The sequence below is a fragment of the Xenia sp. Carnegie-2017 genome, unplaced genomic scaffold (assembly GCF_021976095.1).
Source record: "Xenia sp. Carnegie-2017 unplaced genomic scaffold, XeniaSp_v1 HiC_scaffold_16, whole genome shotgun sequence".
Taxonomy (NCBI): domain Eukaryota; kingdom Metazoa; phylum Cnidaria; class Anthozoa; order Malacalcyonacea; family Xeniidae; genus Xenia; species Xenia sp. Carnegie-2017.
In genome coordinates, this window is record NW_025813469.1 from 7,064,453 (window position 1) to 7,085,590 (window position 21,138).

Consider the following 21,138-nt stretch of genomic DNA (forward strand, 5'->3'; position numbering starts at 1 on the left):
TGACGAGGAAGAGGCAATTAGTATCGTACGTTGGCTCCTTTCCTCGCTGATGACAATCAATAAAAACACCAGGTTCCTAACCAAGTTGAAAGGTTTGATGACGTCAAATTTCTTATTAATCAAAAACCAAGATTCTATCTCTGCCAAGTATAGAATTCAGCAAAACATTTTTGATGTTCATTGGGAAGATAAAATCAATACGTTGTTAAGTGTTTGAACTTTTCTATTAAAATGAATAATTTTGCCATTCTAAGGTGGTATCGAAAGTTTTCAACCTTCCCTCGTGGTATTTTGTTTTTCGTTAGTTTCCCCAAACATCAACGCATTAGCAACAATGACGTACTATATGCCAAGGTGTATTCCTTGATATTCTAGCAAAGACGATGCTTCGTGTAAATTATTAAACTCGGCTCTTAACTGCCCATGATATCGATAGGATGTTAAAGTTGAACACTGACTTGAAATTGGGAAAGTTTGTCAGCTCACTGAAGATTATAGAGAAAGTTTTACTGCTGTTATTTCAAAACTTAATAGTTTGCAAGTCAAAGACTTAAATGTTGTTTATTTACTCAAAAAACAATAGTCTGTTGCGCTCGTTTTTAGAACAATGTTCAAATATCACCCGGGCTTTTATTTAACAATAACAAAACCACACACCAAAAATATTACTCTACAAAAGTTCATTCCACAGATGTTGTATCGTTAATAACATGCCATTTTACAATATCAATTTTGATGAAACAATACTTTGTACAATCAAAAAGCGAGTTCTTTGTCATAAACAATGGCTTTTTTGATACATTGCCTGATAAATATATGTAAAGAAATCCATATGAAAAATTTCGAAAATATTTCGTCTTTCACACCCACGATGGGTTATTAGTAAACGTTGGTCTCGGATAGATATCATTTTCATATTGTTGCTGGTTGTGCATGGCTTCTGGAGGATTGAAACTATTCCATTCATTTATTGTTCGTGAATTAACTTGATAAAGTTTCTGTCCTCTTGTTGAGCATCTTGTATTTGAGTAAGTCTCACGATAGCTGTGCTCCTGTGAAACGATGGGAAAACCGTTCCGTAAAGAATCGGATCTCTCTGTGAAGCGTTTGGGTTCCCTCGTCGCTTCTACAGGAAAATACTGCCCATTCATGATCGCATTATTTCTTGAAGCAACAACGCTACAACTTGATCTAGTCGGCTGAGAATGTTGATACAGCTCCTCGGTTGAATAGCTTTGGAAGTATTTCGTCTTTCCTTGTGAAGGGATGCTTTCAAAAGGTGCAATAGTGTTGTTTGTTTGGTTAGTCTTGAAAGAAAAGCGCCACTCGTTATTATTGTTATAACTGGTTGTGGGATTTTGCTCTAATTTCTGAACATTGTGCCTTTCTTCTCGCCTATTACATACGCTTTGTAAAGTTCCACTTGTTCCGCTCATTTGATAATTTGCATTGTGATTGAACGTTGTCTCGCTTTCACTGTTCCCGTTCACTCCATGATGCATGTAATGTTGAGGCAACATATTTAACACGCTTGTTCTCTCCTGACTCGAGCAAACAGGCGCCCACGTTCCAGTTTCTTCCGTTCCTCTCATTTCTTTCTCCATGGAAGAACGAGCAGCCTGTGTTGTACTCGCATTCTTTTTCTTAAATCTTTTTCTTCGTCGTAAATAGCTGCCGTTCTCGAACATGTTATAACTGTCAGGATGCAAGGTCCAATAACTGCCTTTTCCAGACTTCTTATCGTCTCTGTGTATTTTTACAAAGCAATCATTCAGACTGAGGTTGTGTCTTATAGAGTTTTGCCAACCGTGACGATTTTTTCGATAGTACGGAAATCGTTCGACGATGAATTGATAGATACCATTCAAAGTGATTTTCTTATCTGGTCGACTTTCCACTGCCATGGCAATCAAAGCAATATAACTATACGGTGGTTTTACCTTGTCTTCATTACCACCAATACATTTACAGGGAGTCCAAAAATACTCCTGGCGTTGGGTTGGCATGCAAGGGAAACCGTAAGAATAGTGCATTGACGAGCACGTACCTTGACCAGCTCTGCCCGAACAATCGAAAGGATTCGGTAGACTTGTGTTTGTAAATGTTTCATAACTAAAGTCCTGTCCTGGTTGATAGCTTGCCATTTTCCGATCTGCTCTTCGGAAATTTTTCGTGACCAGTATCGCATGAGTCAGCTATATTTAAGAAGGCGTTGACGTTATTGCTTCGATTCTATCTGTGAATGAATTGATCAGAATGAGGTTTTCTTTCTTCACACCTGCTGTTTTAAATTGACATCGTGTGTCGTCTTGACTAGCTGACGAAAAGGTCAAAAATAATATGGAACATCTATAGAATTATTTTTTATGCATGATACGATGCATTGATCACTTTTCAAGGCAAAAGATGTGTATCTTGAAGATTGGCAAAGATATTTACCATCTTTTCCTGGCTATCAATACCCATCAGTCAGCGATTCCCTAAAATCATTCATAGCTGCCACAAGGGTTGGATTGTCGAGCGCTTTATAGAATATTTTTATGAAAATATAACGTAAATATTTTCTTTTTCACAAAAAGCTCTTTTAAACTATCTAAGAGGATTTTCCTTCATCGAGAATGGCAATGATCTTCAAAAAGGATATCAGACAGCTGTCAAAAATCGCCAGTACAACTTTATTTTCAAAATCCCAAAATACAATAAAAACAACATCGAACGAAAACAGTTTATTTTCGTGCACAAGACGCTAAAAAAACAATACCAAACTTCAATTCACTATAGCATTTCAAGTATCGGAACTACGATAGTTATATCCCAGCCTTTTTTGGAGAATTTTTTCTACGCCTTGAAGAACTCGTTATATCATTATTACCAAATCACAAAGTGGTGTTATTAACATTGTTTGAAGATCAAAACCTCTGACCCAGTAAACAAATAAAAATTCTTTGTCTGAGAACATGGCAGCTTACCTCAAACTGGCAATATAATGGACATAGAAAAACTAAACATCTAATATTTTTTATTTACTTATTTCGCACTATTCCCCTTCGTTATGATGAAAAAAAACGGATGAAATGAAAGATGTCCCGTCGTTGACAAGTCAATAATACTCTTCTGTCTGACTTCCTGTCAATAAACACGCTAGACTGGGCAGGAGCACTCGTTTCTGTTCTTAGTTGGCACCCTTTCATTGATGTTTATTTTGCTGGCAGTAGTGCACTGCTTGCTGATTCTTTTCAACCAAAAAACAAACACAAAAAACAGCAGAAAGGATCAAATAATTGACCAAATCAATGTTCATTGTTTACATAGAAAAGACAAGAGAAAAAGGTCTTCTTCTGGTCACGCGAATCGATTATTTTCTTAGAATCACATCTCAGTAAAATATCATTATCAATTTTTTTTTTTGAAATAGCTACTGTAAAAAAAACCTAATGGAACAAAATCGTAAATTTTTGTTGAATAATTTAAAAAATAGGTATTGTAATGTAATGGTGACAGATGACATATTGAAAGAATTGGCATGAGAAGATGCCTCTTCATCCGTTAGTATTGATGAAAAACATCTCTTAAAGTTTAGAAAAGTTTTGATCATTCTTTTTGTGAACAACGGAAACATGCGCCCATGAGAAAAAATTCAACAGTTCGCCCGCGTGAAGAAGATAGGCAAAAATCGGAGAGGAAGAATTTCACTTCAATCTTCGTGACGTTTGTTTAGAGAACATAGAGGCGAAGAACATTTTTCTACCAATGACTTTCCTTTAATAGCTCATTTTTCCCTCGTTGTCGCACGCACACTACGGTACCATTCAGTAACAATGTGCACTAATGCACTCAGTGGAAAATAATCATTTGATTGTTTTTAAAAACAAAATAAAAAATAGCTTTGACAAAAAACAATCTGTAAATTGAATTATTTTTAAGTTCAGCAGCGTATGCGTGCTGCTCATTTATTGTGCATTATATGCTAATTTTTCACTTAGCGTTACTTCATCTAACATTGCAACAAGACACTATCTAGAACTCAGTCTCATCTTCCGCCCTCCTCACCTCATTCTGCCGACCAGGGAGAAATTGCAAGGGAAGTTTCGAGTGTTGTCGAAAATTTTCACTATATCTCACCATTTTTGAGCTCGGTAAGTGCATATTGGAACATTTTGTATTTACATTGAAGAAAACATAACCAAACGTTCAATTATTTTCTAATCCTGAACTTGAATTATGATTTTTTTTGTGTAAAAAACTTTGGCCAATGTGTGAATAATTGCTCATTTCTGTTGATCTGGAAGTACTTTCTTATCTTATTCGTATTACATTTTATATACAAGAGGAAATCATCATAAAACATGACGGACTCCAAATATTTCACCACGACAAAGAAAGGTACAGTATAAAGCAATTCAATACACTTATTGACCATGCTATATTTTTCACTCAACAATTTTACCCTCCCCCCTGAAATGATGGGCCACGAAACAGTTACTTTATAGCAGAAAAATAATTATTGTAGCCATTTATTTAGTAACCATACTTTTGATTGAATTTTTGAATTCACTCTTTGATACTGAAAAACTGACTGGAATATTTCAACGCGATTTTGACAACTTCCTTCAGAAAATCTCATCTTGAAAAGGCACATCAGGCCATCAGGATGTTCAATATAACAGTCTCTCATAATTTAATGATGAATTTTATTTTCATTCTGTAAATGAATAAAGTTTATGGAATAGAATAATTAATTGCACCATGCCATTTTTGGGTCTTTAACTAATAGATCCCGTCAGTTGATCATGTACTGTGATTTTAGTGAGGGGTTTAGCCATTACTCCACAATGAAAACAAAAATCAGGATGAAAGCTGACTTAAAATATTTTTTAACTTATCAAACAGAATGTGCTGTTGTTATGAAGTTTTTGGCACACAATGTTTAAATATTTTAATACAAAACTTTTTTGTCAAACAATCGTGTGCATTTGTTTATGTTCAACTAATTTATCATGGAATGTATAAACGTGTTAGGCAACTTTATTCAGAGTTTGAAAATTTAGTGGGTTTTGATGGAGGAGGCAGCAAGGCATCTAGACTACTGCAATGCAAGTTTTAAATAGTCTTAGAGAGGATGTGCTATAGCTGCAGTATGTTTCATACATTGTAATTGTTAGATAATCATTTATGGGCGATTCTTGATTGCTGTCAAAAAATTTATGAAGTTGAAAAATGAATTGAATAATATATATGTGAAGAAGGGAATACTGTTATGTGTAATATTTAGTACAGAAACAATCCCCTGCTCCCATACAATGTCAGGAGAGGACTACACCTCTCTTAGTTAATCAAAATTTATGGAGTTGAAGAACGAATTGAATAATATATATATGAAGAATCGAATGCTGTTTTTTGTGTATTTGGTACAGAAACAATCCCCTGCTCCCATACAATGTCAGGAGAGGACTATACCTCTCTTAGTTAATCTACTTCATATATTTTCTATGCATTTGTTATGTTACTTTAAAAAATAATTATAATTTCCTCATGTTTCAAAATTTGCTTTTTTCTAATGTTTTAAAATTGTCTCAAATGGTTCAAAATGTTTTTGATTTTTTCTTCTCCCTCAAAATCTTAGTCTGCCTAAAATATTGTTTGCGAATGTCTTTCACATTAAATCATACATCTCCTAAGGTGACATCTTTATATCTTCCATGCAGTATTGTGTTATTTCAAATCATCATTCAACAATTGCTGGTGTTTTTATAAATGTTTATAAGGGAAGTTTGTAAAAACTGGACATTATTTATAAAAAACTCTGAAAATATATTTCATACTCTCCTTACCTGTGCTTTTACCCCACTAAGAAATATTTCCAGGTTTGATTTTATTTTTATTTTTGAATCTATCAGATGGAAATCCTGATTTAATTTTGCAGGAGAAATATTTGAATTAAAAGCTGAACTAAACAGCGATAAGAAAGATCGAAAGAAGGAAGCCGTAAAAAAAGTAATTGCAAGCATGACTGTTGGAAAGGATGTCAGGTAGTGAAGGCCATCTTGAAATATTTTCATGCTAACTTTTTTTGATGTTACAACCACTAACTGTATTCTTCACTTGGGAGTTTCCAAACTGCGTGATGTAGCTGCAAGACATTTAGCAATAGAATCAGATGTTCTGATAACTGATATTTTTGACTGATATGTGTTCTGTAGTGCTTCACATTGCATGGACTTAACAAAGCTGTGTGCCTCCACAGAGTCAGGTTGTCATCATTTTAGATGACATTTTGTAAAACATTTTCAGTAGTCTGTTATGTTTGTCGTGATTGAAATATTCGACTACCTATGATCTACCCCTGAAAACAATAATTAAATGCCATAAAAAATGGTCTGTTACTCTACTCTGTTTTTTTGCTGATTTTCTGTGATATATAGAAGAAGATATTTGTGACATTGCCTGTACCTTTTTTTAAATTTTAACACGTATAAGCCACTGTGTACCAGTAGACATACCCAGTATTTGTATGTCACTAAAATTATATATTTTGTCGTAGCTCTTTGTTTCCTGATGTTGTTAACTGTATGCAAACTGACAATCTTGAGTTGAAGAAATTGGTCTATTTATATCTCATGAATTATGCTAAGTCACAACCAGACATGGCGATCATGGCCGTCAACACTTTTGTAAAGGTGAAAGCCATAAACTGATTTACTCAAAGAATATATGTCAATGGTGCATGATGGTATTGATCTTTCATGGGTGCATGATGGTATTGATCTTTACATTATCAGAATTTTTCTTAAAAAATTATGGAAAATTGAGATAATATTCAGTCTTTGTGGTTCATATATTGGTATTTCAGGATTCTCATCTCAATCTTCTTAAAAAGTATGTTTGTTTAAAATACATCATTACATAATATATACAATCATCGAATGGATATTCTGTTGCTGTTGTGATGACTTGGAACATAACGCAAATGGAAGGAGGTGTTACGTATTTATTTGTATTCCAAACATGTGTTTGATACATGAACTATTTTGGTGCATAAAGCCTGTTGAATTTGAAGTATGGCATAGTTGTACATGTAAAGAGTAAAATTTATACAATTTCATTTTTATATTAGCAAAAAATATTTCGTGATTATTATTAAAGGATTGTGATGATCCAAATCCCTTGATTCGAGCGTTGGCCGTGCGTACAATGGGGTGTATCAGAGTCGACAAGATCACAGAATACTTGTGTGAACCTTTGAGGAAATGTTTAAAAGATGAAGATCCCTATGTAAGAAAAACAGCTGCTGTGTGTGTTGCCAAGCTTCATGATATCAACTCACAACTTGTTGAAGATCAAGGTTTTCTTGACCAGTTGAAGGATCTTTTGTCCGACTCAAATCCTATGGTATGTTTAATATGCACTCATTGTATTATGTTTCGTTTTTTGAAGAATTTTCGTGGAAAAAAATTTCACCGTAAATTTTGCGATTCGAAATTTTTTCCTCGATAGACCTTGTGACACAAAACTTATATTTGTTCAACAGCAGTGTAAAAGAAAAAAGAGGAAAGTAATTACATCTGTGATGTAAATTGCTGTCACAGCAATGTTGTAAAACACAAACACCATGTTTTTAATGTTTTAAATCATAACATCAAGTTACGTAGTACTTACGTACCTTTTGGACATGGTTGAGCGTCTTCACAAATGAATGGCGGGAAAGTGTCTTGTAACCAGTGTTAAATGTCCAAAGTTTGTCATACTTTAGGAACTAGACTTGAAATGAGCCACTCCCCCCCTCCCCCCTTCGTCATGGTCGAGTTTGCCACAATTACATGAATTGTGTATTCCCTCTCTAAACTTGGCTTTATTCAAAACAAGTTTCTTCAATCTGATTATTCGTAATTATGACTTCAACTCGTAATTATGAATGACATAAGCATTTTAATCAAGATTGAATCAAGATTACTACGTACGTAAATTACGTATTGCTCGGAGAAATGGTCAGTTCACATGCATTGACTGCAAATCATCTCAAAAAATAATTAAATTTTTAGAATCGGCTTTATTATTTCAGTTAGTACGTAGCTCCACTTGTGACATACTTTTCAAGTGGAATGGCTTTAACAATAACTATTGAAAACATCATGTGTCTTGTACTGTTTAGGTTGTTGCTAACGCCGTAGCTGCTCTTAGTGAAATTAGCGATGTTTCCTCATCTGCGGCCGAAGCACTGGAACTCAATTCTCAGACCGTGAATAAACTATGTACAGCTCTGAATGAGTGCACCGAGTAAGTCTTCTTTTAAATAATGTGTGTCGAACAAGATGCATTTCGCGTTAATCACGGCGTGACGGCCATATTTTTGGTTGAGAAAATGGTGAATTTTGTTATTGTAGTCCATGTAACTTGGGCAAATGATAATAATTAATGTAAAATAAAGTTTTTAGTCAATGTTTTTTTGCTAACTTTTCGAATAAATTAGACGACGCTGTGACCAAACTGAATTTATTGTACTGCAAGCTCAATAACTAACGATAAAAACATAAACAAAAGAGCGCAGTGAATCTCGGTTGACACACATTCTTTAATGTTTTAGTTCTCTGTGCTCGTTTGTATGTAACTAAAGATATTAATTTCACCACGTTTAGGTGGGGACAGATTTTTATTCTCGATTGCCTTGCAACATACACACCAAGGGACGACAAAGAAGCTCAAAGGTGGAAAACACATCTTTAAAAATATTTTTTGCTCTCATTTCTTAGGCAAAAATGTTTTTGTTGTAGTGTTTGTGAACGTGTAACGCCACGTCTTTCTCATGCCAATGCCGCTGTTGTACTCTCAGCAGTTAAGGTAGAATGGTGTTAGTATTTCATTATCAAGTAAAATTTTGATGATATGAATTCCTAATATTATTATGATGTTTCTCTGATGATGGCTTTAGCACAATTTATATTCGCAATTTGACACTCTGACAGAGCCTCAAATATTTTTTGGTTTAGGTTCTCATGAAGTACATGGAAATTTTAGAGGGTTCGTCATTCACTCAGGGCATTGTGAAGAAACTCGCTCCACCTTTGGGTGCGTATGTGTTGTTTGTACAACAATCGTCTCATGAATGAGTGTTTGGAACATTTACTGATTGTTTTTAACGCTTTGTTGTTGGGAACATCTGCACAGTTTATGGAACGTGTAGTTAGGTTTTGGGATATTGAATTATTTTTGGTTACATTTAAATCATATTGTTATTGTTTCGTGTATCAAGTTGGTGTTTAGAACATGTAGTTATCGTTCAGAACATCATTAGCGTTTAGAACACCTGGTCAGCGTTCAGAAAATTTAGTTAGCATTTACAACATGAGGTTAGTGTTTGGAATACTTATCTAGATAGCGTTTGGGACATGTAGTTATTGTTTGGAACGTCTGGTTAGTGTTTGGAGCGTATTGCTACTGTTTACAACAATTACGTAGCTACGTATTTAGGATTTTCAACCTCTAGTTAGTTAGTACATCTAGTTAGTTAACAATTATAGTTAGCAACTTCTTAGTCTTTAGAGCTTCTAATTTGCGTTTAGAACACGTAGTTTGCGTTTAGAACATCTAGTTTGCGTGTAGAACATCTAGTTTGCGTATAGAACACGTAGTTTGCGTTTAGAACATCTAGTTTGCGTTTAGAACAACTAGTTAGCGTTTAGAACATCTATAGTTAGCGTTTAGAACATCTAGTTTGCGTTTAGAACAACTAGTTAGCGTTTAGAACATCTATGTTTAGCGTTTAGAACATCTAGTTTGCGTTTAGAACTTCTAGTTTACGTTTAGAACTTCTAGTTAGCGATTAGAACTTCTAGTTTGCGTTTAGAACATCTATTTTGCGTTTAGAACTTCTAGTACGTCCTATAGACTATTATTATAACATTATTAAGGCTAGATTGTGCAATAAGACATTATATAGTTCATTGACACCAAGTATCTACACCGATTCACAATAATGTGGATTCTTGCTTTAAACCACAATAATGTCCCAAACAGACTCTGTGCCAACCTTTCCTGAGTTGTGTTTGTATGAGTTTTGTCTCTATTGTAAAAAATTTTCATTGTCTTTCATATTTAGTGACATTGTTATCAAGTGAAGCTGAAGTGCAATACGTTGCCTTAAGAAACATAAACTTGATTGTTCAGAAAAGGTATACATAAGTCGTTTGTATACATGTTCCTTAAATATTTATTCATATACATATCATACATGTCTGATTTTTTTCAAGGCCAGAGATTTTGCTGAATGAAATGAAAGTATTTTTCGTCAAATACAATGATCCAATTTATGTTAAACTGGAAAAGCTGGATATTATGATTCGCTTGGCAAATCAACAAAATATCGCCCAAGTTCTTGCTGAGCTCAAAGAGTGAGTGATATGGCTGAATATAAAATAGAAACAATAAAACGCGTGCCCTGCCTGGTCAATACCTGACTTTGCATTAGCTTTTGCAAATTGATCTGAGCTCAGTCAATCAAATCAGTCAAAGAGAATATGCAAATCATCATGAATACAGCTTGGAGACGTTGGTGAGAACTCGCGATCTTTGGTCTCGGGCTTGTGAGTTCACCCAAATATCTCCTCGGTTTACATAAGCATCTGCAAAGCACAATAGACATCGTTTGTTTCTTAATTGAAACACAATGTCTCATAAACATGGATTTGGAATATAATATTTTGAGTAATTCAACTGTTGAATACAATTGAATACAATTTCTCATATGCGTGGATTTTCATCTCAATGTCTGTAGGTACGCCACTGAGGTTGACGTTGATTTTGTAAGAAAATCAGTGAGAGCCATTGGTCGTTGTGCTATTAAAGTCGAGGTAGGATTGAGAAAGTGAGCAGGTTTACGCATGTGCGTAGGAAAGTTTAGTATTGGAGGGGGGCTCGTACTCATGTATTCAAGTTCAGCCGTAATAAATTTTTTTGAAATCCAGGTTTTTACGGATAATGTCATTCATATTTGAATATAAGCATCCTCAGCATAAGTATTTATCTTTCTGCGACGCATGGTTTACGCCTCTTTTCAGATCAATCGTTTTGACTCCTATGTTTCGGTAGTTGAATAAGATATGCATTTCTGTTATTTTTGTGGTTAGCCGCTACGCATGCGCGGCTTTATTCAATGTTTAAAATCGATAGCATTCATTACCTTCGTGTCAGTATGATAGTGTGAAGTGAATCAGTCTTTTTTCTTTAACCAGGGAGCACGTTATAAGTCTGTGCTCCACCACTTATAAAAATCGATATAGTGCTTAATTTTCGGAATTGTTGGTCTTTTTTTGTCTATGTTGCTAAATTAATGTTGTTTATTCCATATTTTAGCAATCTTCAGAAAAATGTGTAAGCACACTCCTCGATCTCATTCAAACTAAAGTTAACTATGTTGTTCAAGAAGCCATTGTTGTTATCAAGGTAATGAACATCGTTATGTATCCAGCGTAAATCTATTTTAATCAGTATTTACTGAGATAGTCGTTACTATGCTCCAAAAATCGTATATTGGAAGAGCTCTAACAGGTTTCCAGATACGTACATTGAGGTGTGGCGAAGCCAACCCTCTAGTTTGGTCGTGCTATATAAATTTTTCTGTGTTTACTCAATGTTGAAACAACAGATTTCTCATGAAATGAACAATGCTAATGATCTGAAATTTACTTAGGACGTCCAAATTTTCGCGCTAGCTACGCCACTGACATTGAGATTACACCAAGCCAGTGTTTTCATTAAGATTGATCATAGCAAGTTGTATTGCAACAACAGGCGTCGGAACAAATTGTCAGAAAGTGAAATTTCATATCGTCGCAATAATGACATTTGTTGTCTTCAACTTTATTTGGACGCTTGACAATATAGTCTCATTACCTTTATGACCGTGCTATAAATAACCATCTTGGCATTGAATTTTTATAGAGTTAAGTCACAATTAGAATCGAATCTAATTCTTTGTTTAAGTTTTAATACCAAATCGTTGAATATAATAGATAAATAAATGACGGATATACTCTTCTTCTATATTACTTCTTGCTTACTGGAAAATAAACGGCTGTCTGATGCAAAATATTCGGCGATAAACCGCTTGCAACTGCCTCTTAATGAAAACACTGCATCAGCTCTAACCTCGGTTTTTCCCTAGGTTCTAATTTCCTTTTATCTACTACGCTCTTTACTCCATCCATTGACTAGACTCTAAACTCCGTCCATTCTTTCGTCTCTATAGTCCGTTCATTCACTAGACTCTAAACATCGCACATAAACTTGCCACGAATTCTCCATAATAAGTAATTTTCACTTTTTCAGGATATTTTCCGTAAATACCCAAACAAGTACGAGAGCATCATCTCCACGTTGTGCGAGAATCTAGATTCTCTAGATGAGTCTGAAGCAAGGTAATATATAATTATGAACATCATTGGCTGATGTTTGTTTCTTTGCAGAATGTTTTTATTTGATATGTTGTTTATTCATTCAAATTCGACCAATGGCATGGCCAACGTACCAATTTACTTCTGCTATGATAAGTTATTTGTATTGACTGGGAAAATAATAGATTTCTATAGAAATTAATTACAATCATGATCCAAAATTTACGTACATAGTAGAGCTAAAATTTGTGGTCTGCCTCTGCTACTATTGCTCTTTTGACTGTATTTATTATCACGTGACTGAATTGTTGTCACATGACTGAAATCATTAACGAAACTTGAAAAAAGGAAAAGAAGTCAGTTGTGGGATGATTTCACTTATGTATTGCGAACTCTTATTCCAGCCAACCAATTCAAGTAGCTACTACATGGAAGTTGTTTAGAACATACTTGGAACTAATTCAACATTCCAGGAATATCAAACAATTTCCTACAAAGAAATCTATTCGTAAACCAGACAAATGTCCTGTTTTTGCCCCAAGGAGGCCATTTCACTGTTTACGTACATTAAATGATCATTATGGACATAAAGAGATATATTTGTGAACTAGACAAAAGTCCTATTTTTTATTTGTAATTAGCGTCTATTTTACTGTTTACGTATATTTAATGATCGTACATAGATTTTTAAAGAGTTGTGTTTGAAAGTTCGTTTAAAAATATCTGTTACCTTCTTTTATCACGATAGAGCTTCGATGATTTGGATTATCGGAGAATATGCTGAGAGAATTGACAATGCTGCCGAATTATTGGAGTCATTCCTCGAAGGCTTTCAAGATGAAAACACTCAGGTTGAATTTAAAACTGTCTGCGGTCGTTTTATCTCTGTTTCTTACACATTTTGCTCTTTTCTTTGCAGGTTCAGTTGCAATTATTGACTGGGATTGTAAAACTTTTCCTAAAGCGTCCGTCCGAGACTCAAGAGTTGGTTCAACAAGTTCTGAGTCTTGCAACACAAGATAGTGACAATCCAGATTTAAGAGATCGCGGTTACATTTACTGGAGGTTATTGTCCACAGATCCCGCCGCAGCCAAGGTAAATGACTCTCTTAGGTGAACATTAGAGCAATATGTGTTGGAATGCAACACACTTTCATAAAATAATCAATGCAAAACGCATGCCCTGATTAATCAATGCGCGTGTTTGGATGAGGCCATCCAATCACGGAAATGGACATTGCTGTCGTGGTGAGAATTTTGAACATGCTTGAAAACAGACGATTTTTTGCTAAAATTGATTTGATGTTGATTTCTTGAACAGTTAATGTTAACTTAAATCAAGATGGGCGATTGTTCCTAAACTTTTAAAGCTTGGCTGTAATTATACGTTTAAGTCTTCGTTCGCTTAGGAGAATTTAGCTTTCCTATTTCCTATTGTTTTGATGAAGCTTACAACACTGCCCACTTGTTTTTAGTTTATAAAACATTCACTAAATGGTTTCAAGTGTTTAGATAGCCTAATCTAAACACTTCGGAATGTCAGTTGAGTTAAGAAAAGTGCGCGAAGCACGAACCAACTCTGGCTTAATTCCCGTGTGTTTGAATCAGGCGATCCAAACACGGAAACCATTTATTAATTGTGCTGTAAAATATAGTGTGATGTATCGTCTCTTTACTTATAACACGATAATCTTTCTTAGTGGCATTATACGTACGTATGTGATTTTGTTTTATCAGGAAGTCGTTCTCGCTGAGAAACCGTTGATTTCTGAAGACACTGATCTCTTAGAGCCGACCTTACTGGATGAACTCATCTGTCATATCTCTTCATTGGCGTCAGTATATCATAAACCTCCGAGTGCTTTTGTTGAGGGTCGAACAAGTGCTCGCCGATTCACTCTCCCTGCAAGAGCTGAACCCACACCGGCTAGCGCTCCCACTGACAGCGCCCCTCCTGTAGCACAGCAAGCAACAGTGATTCCTTCCCATCCACCTCAGCAAGATTCATTAATAGGTGACCTTATTGGAATGGACTTTGGTGGTAGTACGATGCCTGTACAATCTGCACCAGTTATGCCACCAGCAGCTATAAGTAAGTAGGGTGGTATCCAACATGACGGTGTAACTAATTAGAAGAAGGTTTTAGTTGCTTTATGGTCGCTTCTCTAAGTCGTTATAGTTGCTCTATCATCACACTTCATTTATGGACATTATGTCAGTTAACACAAAATATATGAAACTCAAGAACCTATCGGAATAGTTACATTTGTTTGAGCTGCTAGACTCAACTCCCTTTACACCAAAGGCTAAAGTAGTGGGGGCTTCCATACATCCAGTAAACATTTTCTGATGCAGATCATGCGAAAGTTTTTCACGTAATAACTGCTTTCATTAAAAGTCATGTCTTTTGTCTCTTTGGTGATTTCTGTGAAAATCGTTCTTGCGAGAAGTGCGTAATGTTAACGTCGTACGTAGCTACGAATAATCCTTGCGCACAGGAAGATAAGTGTTGCTTGTCGTTGTAGTTTTAAGTTATTGTGTTTTTGTTTTGTTTTAAAGGTAGCAATCATTCTGGAGTTGATTTATTAGGCGCAGATCTTGGTTCTCTACAGGTTTGGAAGTTTTGTACATATTGTCAAAGAACTCATTTAGGTAAACCTTTTCTTTAATGTTGTCTTCTCATCTGCCTGTATGTAGCTTGGTGGTGCTCCTGTGGGAGCTCCCCCCGTTGCCGCTCCTGGAGGTCTTGGTGATCTATTCAGTTTATCGGGAGGTGCTGGCCTTACATCCGGTTACGTCGCCCCGAAAGCGGTGAGTATATATCACGTGACACGCTAGAGGAATTTCCATTCCCTTAGTTTTTCCTATTTTTTTCATTTTTATGAAGGTGTGGCTGCCTGCAGTTAAAGGGAAAGGTTTAGAAATTTTAGGTATGAATTTCATATATATTTGATGCGCCAACATTTTCTAATGTCTGTTTGCCTTTGTTTAGGAACTTTCTCTCGTCGTCAGGGTCAAATTTTCATGGATTGTACGTTTTACAATCGAGCGATGCAAGCTATGGGAAACTTTGCTATACAACTCAACAAGAATAGGTATCTATGTGTAGAGTAATTTCTATGTCTTTATAATGATGAGTGTTGGCTGATCTTGGTGAATGTTCGTTGATCATGGTTTATGACCCCTGTGTATGGCGGCTTGTACGGGGATTATATGTGTTTTTATACTGTGGATTATGATGTATTTTGTTGATCATACTATATTTTTGTTGATTATGATGTATTACGTGTGAAGTTGTAGTTAGCTATGTTTGTTTATTATTGTAGTGTATGTTTACTATGTTCTGTATGTTGGTGTACTATTGTTTTTCCAACATGTTTGGTTTTGGTTAAAGAAAGGATAAAGGTCCTAAGCCATTTAATGAACCTTTTGTCAATCTCGTTTGCCTGGTCTTTTAAAGAATATTGGAACTTTTTGTCCTTTTTTGTGTTGGCTTGGATTGCACATAGTCCAGTATTTCTCAGTGAACAAACAGTTACTGCGTAGTTACAAACATATTATTCATAAGCAATATTAGTGGCTGAAATGTTCGAGTTTCTCTATAGTTTTGGTCTGGCACCGGGCGCTCAGTTACACGTTTCCAATCCTTTACCGGCCAACCAATCTTCTGAAACATCGCTGTTGCTCAATACCAGTAAGTGCAATGCAATTTAAAAGGAAATCAACAATTTGTATATGTAATTTTAATGTTGTTTTAGATGGTCCTATCCAGAGAATGGATCCGTTAACGAACCTTCAAGTGGCCGTAAAGAATAATATTGACGTGTTTTACTTCAGCTGTGTTGTTCCTATGTATGTTTTCTTTGTTGAAGCTGGACAAATGGGTACGTATTTTTTTATAACCCTATACAGCATGAATTGTTTTTGGGCCATGCTATTTCATCGTCTGCACTGATTGTTGCTCTGAAGCAACACTGCGCAGGAAAGGGTTAAAATTTTAAATTACTCGCTAGAAATTTTTATGTAAACTTCTATATAAGTCATGGTGTATCGTTGAAATGAATATAACTGAAACGCTACCTTCAGATTGTTTTGATGAATGTTTGGAGGTAAAGTCCCGCGAATTTTGGCCTAATTCGTGATTCACTCACGGGACTGTTGTGAAAAAAAACGATCCATTTCCCGTAAAATGAATTTTTATGAGTAGTTTTAACGAAGTGTTATACGTATTAATGTTGGCCGTGTGTGTTTTTTTTGGGGGGGAGGGCCAAATAGCGTTGCAGTTTTATTCATTTCAATGTGTTCTATCGATATATGAAATAAATATAGATAAGCGAATTGGTTTCGAGATACTAGAGTCCAGGTCCCAACAAAGAGTCACTCGCATTCTGAACCTTACCACGACATTTCACTTCATCACATCGAATACTTTTTGATTGAACTGCTGGAAGAAATACTTCTGAAAAAAAAATTGATGCTCCCACACTTTCCCACATGTTCGAAGTGTCCATCTTATTCACACGAAATCATTGATACTCCTTACATTACTCGATCCCAGGCCCCAGTTTTTTCCTCTTATATCAATTTTGGTTACTATGTGACCTCAATAATCTCACTTGTTTTTGCCAACCCTCATTTGTTTTGGACCTGAAAGATGGGAGTAACGTCGAAATGCATTGCATGTTTCCTACGTCAGCCCAAATCATAGACATTGCAATTTATGATTAAACAATGAAAGTACGCTGATACAGTATTTAAAAAATAATATACATGAAAAAATTTCTCAATTCTGATTGGTTAAGAGCAGTGCAATTTATCTTGAATACCAGTGCAAAATGGAAGTTGAATAAAAAAAGAAATACAGTGCAATTTCTTTTGAAAATGCCCTGATTTGTTAGTCCAAAGGGATGTAAGAGCCAATCAAATTAAACATTTGCAAGTTAAATTATTGTCAAAGCCAAAAGTAATTTTGCAATTTTCTTTAGCGAAGCAGTTTACAATTACGTTTGTAAGATGTTTTACGAAAATAAAAACATGCTAAAAGATACTTCTTCTCAATTCCGACGGAATTAAAAATACGAGCAGTGCAACTCGCCGGCTGAATTAATGTGCGTACGCTGAAGTTAAAAATCAAATGAATTGAGAAATTTTTACGTACTAAGCCCTTTCTAGCACTAAAAGCGCGTTCTCTTTGTCTGGTTTAACTGAGTTCTTTGCGCGATGACAATTTGACAGACTTTTAGCTATCCACACATAAGATGTGAAATATTTTATGTGTCGATAGCCAAATGTAACTCCGATGTTTAATTGTGTGTGAAATTTTTATGATTCTTTCACATTGCGTTATTTAGTGAGTGTTTTAGTGTGTGCTTAGATAAGCTTGGTGTAGTTGTGGGACATTTAAACATACAAACGTAAAACTGATAATACTGAAAAATATCGATGTTTCGATTCATCGAGGAATCTCAATATCGAAAAATCGATTTTTCCAAAAACCGATAATTTTCGATATATCGATACACTGCAACAGCCTAGATGAAACTCGCTAAGGTATATCAGGATTGATCACTTCATTTCGACATTAAATATGAAATTTATTGCTCTTGATTTTATCAAAATGACAAAATACTTCATGTCGTTTTGTAGATCGTAAAGTATTTCTGGCTATGTGGAAAGACATTCCTGCAACAAACGAGGTCCAAAAACAATTCCATTGCAACTTCAATTCGGGTAAGTCGGTATCAACGTCATCATATAAATCATGCAATTTTACCAGATTCGATCGGATGAGCTTAAACAGTCTCCCCCTTGTGCACTTTGTAACTATATATAAAGCAGGTGGCGACAGTCTAAGTTGATCTGAGCAAATTTGGGGAATGTATTAAAGATGATCGAGATGTTTATATTATTTTTTTATTGATGTGTTTGCAGATATGGCGCAACAGAAACTCGCCGCAAATAACGTGTTCACTGTGGCCAAACGAACCGTAGATGGACAGGTGAGTGTATTACTAGTGATGACGAAGGATATTTCGCAATTGACTGGATTACACTTTTTCAATATAGGATATGTTGTATCAGTCGTTGAAGTTTACCAATAACATATGGGTACTTGCCGAGTTGAAGATGGAGCCGAATAATCCCATCGTGCAGGTTGGTATAAATATCAAATCCACTTTGCGGGCTCAAGAAAATGCATTAATTTCCGCGCAATCCTTCTCATATTTTTGTAGTTGGCTTTGAAAACCCAAGCAATGGATGTGATTAATGGTGTTCAAGAGGCTTACGTGACCATTCTTTCAAATTAGTTTATGCTACCATGAAAATGTAATGCAATTAATTTGGTAATACTTATACTCAAGCATTATGAACCTTCGTTTGACGATCATTTGCGAGTTTTATTTTTCTGCGAAGTCAAACGATTAAAATTGAAGGCACAATCTTGCATGCGCGCGCATCGCTAAATTTTCCTACACTAATTAACAAATTTGCTTGCGTCATAAACCAATAATTGGCCAAAGCAATTTGTAAAGATGGCGAAGTTAATACAAATATTCACGATCTTATGTCTAATGTTGGTGGAAAGCACGTACTGTCGATTAGTTTGTAAGGAAGTACCAGGTAAGAAGAGAGCTTGTCATTAATATGGAGATTTTGAAAATGGTGACTAACTAAGCATGATTTTTAACTTTTCAGATCTGTGGACGGACACTTGGACTGGAATAATGTTGGTTGGCGCTGGTTTTACAATCCTCTCAAATATTGCTTTAAGACTTGAAATTTTATTGATGTGGGAATTATTTTTTGAAGCATTATGAAATTATCAAATTTATAAGTACGTACCTAACCGTTTCTAAATATATTTTCGAAAGTTCAATTTGTGCATGCTATATGACGATTTCTTCGTCAGCTTTCCTTTGTCAGCCAATAGTGGTCTTTTTCGTTGACGAAGTGAGAGAATTTTTGAAAAACGTTGCATCCTATGGAGTTGTAGCTGTCCGGTATCACCTAAAGAAACGAAGACAAGACAACATAATTTGTAAATAAATATATCTTTGCTAATAAAGAATATTTAATAATTCTTTTGTTCGTATTGAATGTCTCGTCATGCTTGTTAAATTTCTTTAAAATGTTATTGAATTTCAACTTTCATCTTCAGTGATGAATTAATCCAATTTAACATTTCAAATGTTAATGATTTTCCTTTGATTAAATGAACATGCCAAAGTTATATTAATGTATTATCGCAAACCGTGTTGTTTAATGTTTATTTTTGTATAATGCTGGGCAAAGATCTACTCTACTTGTCATTGGACGAAGCAACGTTTCGCAAAGTTTACACGGACTTACTTTCACTTCGATAACATTGTTTCCTAACAGCATCACTGCACTGTAAAGAGGTTTCTCTTTAGCTTTGTGTATACCTCTGCTGCTTACGGTTTGTAAGAATGTCAAGTTAAGTTCCGACATAATATCTTGTTGAATCGTCACCACTTCGCTACCGGTGTCCACCAAACAGTTCGCCAGCTCCACTGGATCATGTCCAGGAATATTTGATTTAATGAAACATTTCTTTACCCAGAAAGTCCGTTTCAGAGTTTTGATAACGTCGTGCCGACCCCAGTAGCCGAAAGCCACTGCCCGTCCACAATTTTGATATTGTCCATCGTCTTTAGAAAACCCGCTAACTGTATTAAACATGAAACACTTTATCTTAATCTTGTTATAAACTCGTCTATAAATTCTTGATCAAGCTTACCTGCTTTCAAAAGTCTTTTTCTGTGCCCGGGTACCATCACTTCGAGATCGTCCATGAGCTCGTCAGACATTTTTACCCGTTTCAGATCGCCCAATATTTCTATTTTTAATTTTCTAAAGTATGTCTCGTATTTTTCTAACTCGTAGTACCGTAGCCAAGTGCCGATGTCAATATTAGCGACTATATAGAAATATAAAGTTCGGTGTGTCAGTGGAATCCCACAGAGAAATCCCATGTCTCCATTAAATTCTAGGAGAGGTTCGAAACTCCGACACTCCACATGATCACGATTCTTTAAAAGTATCGTGATCACACGAAGTTAGTTGTATTATAATTGTATGATTTTCACTGCTATGCAGCCGCTGTCACGCATGCAAACTCGGCTTGGTATCAAGATAATTACGTTTAGATTTTACGTAGCAATTTTTCCTTACCTGCGTTCAAAATAGCATTGCGCTCTGTACCATTGTCAATGTACACCATGTTCAAATCCTCGCTGTCAAGATTGAAAATATCGCCAAGATTTTCGTATCCTTGGCCAGAAAATAGTCTGTTATATTTTGATAAGTTAATATTTTGAAGAAAGTTTTCCATTATCGCTGACGATGTTTTGAATACTGGGACTTATATCGAAGATCGTTAACGAAAATAGAAACATTACTCCCAAAGCGCCGCTCTGATTGGTTTAATTTACAGTTATAAGGTGTTCTATATTTCCCCCTTCGCTCGTGAAACAGCAAAATTTTGGGCAAGTCCCGACAAGTTTACAATCACGTGACGTTCTGCCCACGCATCGGGAAAAAACCTTGGGTCACACTCCCAAAATATATTCGAAGCCAGACAATAAGCCGCCTTGTTCAACAGTCCCAACATTACAAAGTTGACTCAATCAGTGTATTTTGTAGTGGAATTGCGATGATTTTTTGTAGAAATGCTTCTTACTATGCCCAAGGCCAAGTGTAGAAAACATTTTGCCCGTTGTTTTATATCTGT

At 35.5% G+C, this 21,138-nt stretch overlaps 3 protein-coding genes across 3 annotated transcripts; 1 reads left to right on the top strand and 2 right to left on the bottom strand.

The window, feature by feature from the left end:
• Positions 1–860: 860 nt before the first annotated feature.
• LOC124435939 (forkhead box protein A2-A-like) lies at positions 861–2,144 on the bottom strand. Its single transcript, XM_046985870.1, has one exon. The coding sequence runs from the start codon at positions 2,142–2,144 to the stop codon at positions 861–863; it is 1,284 nt and encodes a 427-aa protein (XP_046841826.1).
• A 1,742-nt stretch (positions 2,145–3,886) lies between these two features.
• LOC124436394 (AP-1 complex subunit beta-1-like) lies at positions 3,887–18,757 on the top strand. The gene is made up of 27 exons (XM_046986310.1): positions 3,887–4,136; positions 4,329–4,383; positions 5,924–6,029; positions 6,542–6,677; positions 7,144–7,389; positions 8,150–8,274; positions 8,634–8,702; positions 8,769–8,835; positions 8,985–9,063; positions 10,094–10,166; positions 10,245–10,385; positions 10,769–10,844; positions 11,347–11,436; positions 12,322–12,410; positions 13,135–13,237; positions 13,306–13,482; positions 14,124–14,478; positions 14,946–14,998; positions 15,084–15,197; positions 15,274–15,316; positions 15,379–15,481; positions 15,992–16,080; positions 16,145–16,270; positions 18,033–18,116; positions 18,318–18,385; positions 18,453–18,539; positions 18,620–18,757. Exons 2-27 carry the CDS (start codon positions 4,347–4,349, stop codon positions 18,692–18,694), a joined length of 2,811 nt encoding a protein of 936 aa, XP_046842266.1. The 5' UTR covers positions 3,887–4,136; positions 4,329–4,346; the 3' UTR covers positions 18,695–18,757.
• A 391-nt stretch (positions 18,758–19,148) lies between these two features.
• Positions 19,149–20,814, bottom strand: LOC124436395. Its single transcript, XM_046986311.1, has 4 exons — positions 20,580–20,814; positions 20,146–20,325; positions 19,737–20,074; positions 19,149–19,394 (listed from the first exon to the last, which is right to left on the bottom strand). The coding sequence occupies exons 1-4, from the start codon at positions 20,737–20,739 to the stop codon at positions 19,293–19,295; spliced, it is 780 nt and encodes a 259-aa protein (XP_046842267.1). The 5' UTR covers positions 20,740–20,814; the 3' UTR covers positions 19,149–19,292.
• Positions 20,815–21,138: the final 324 nt, after the last annotated feature.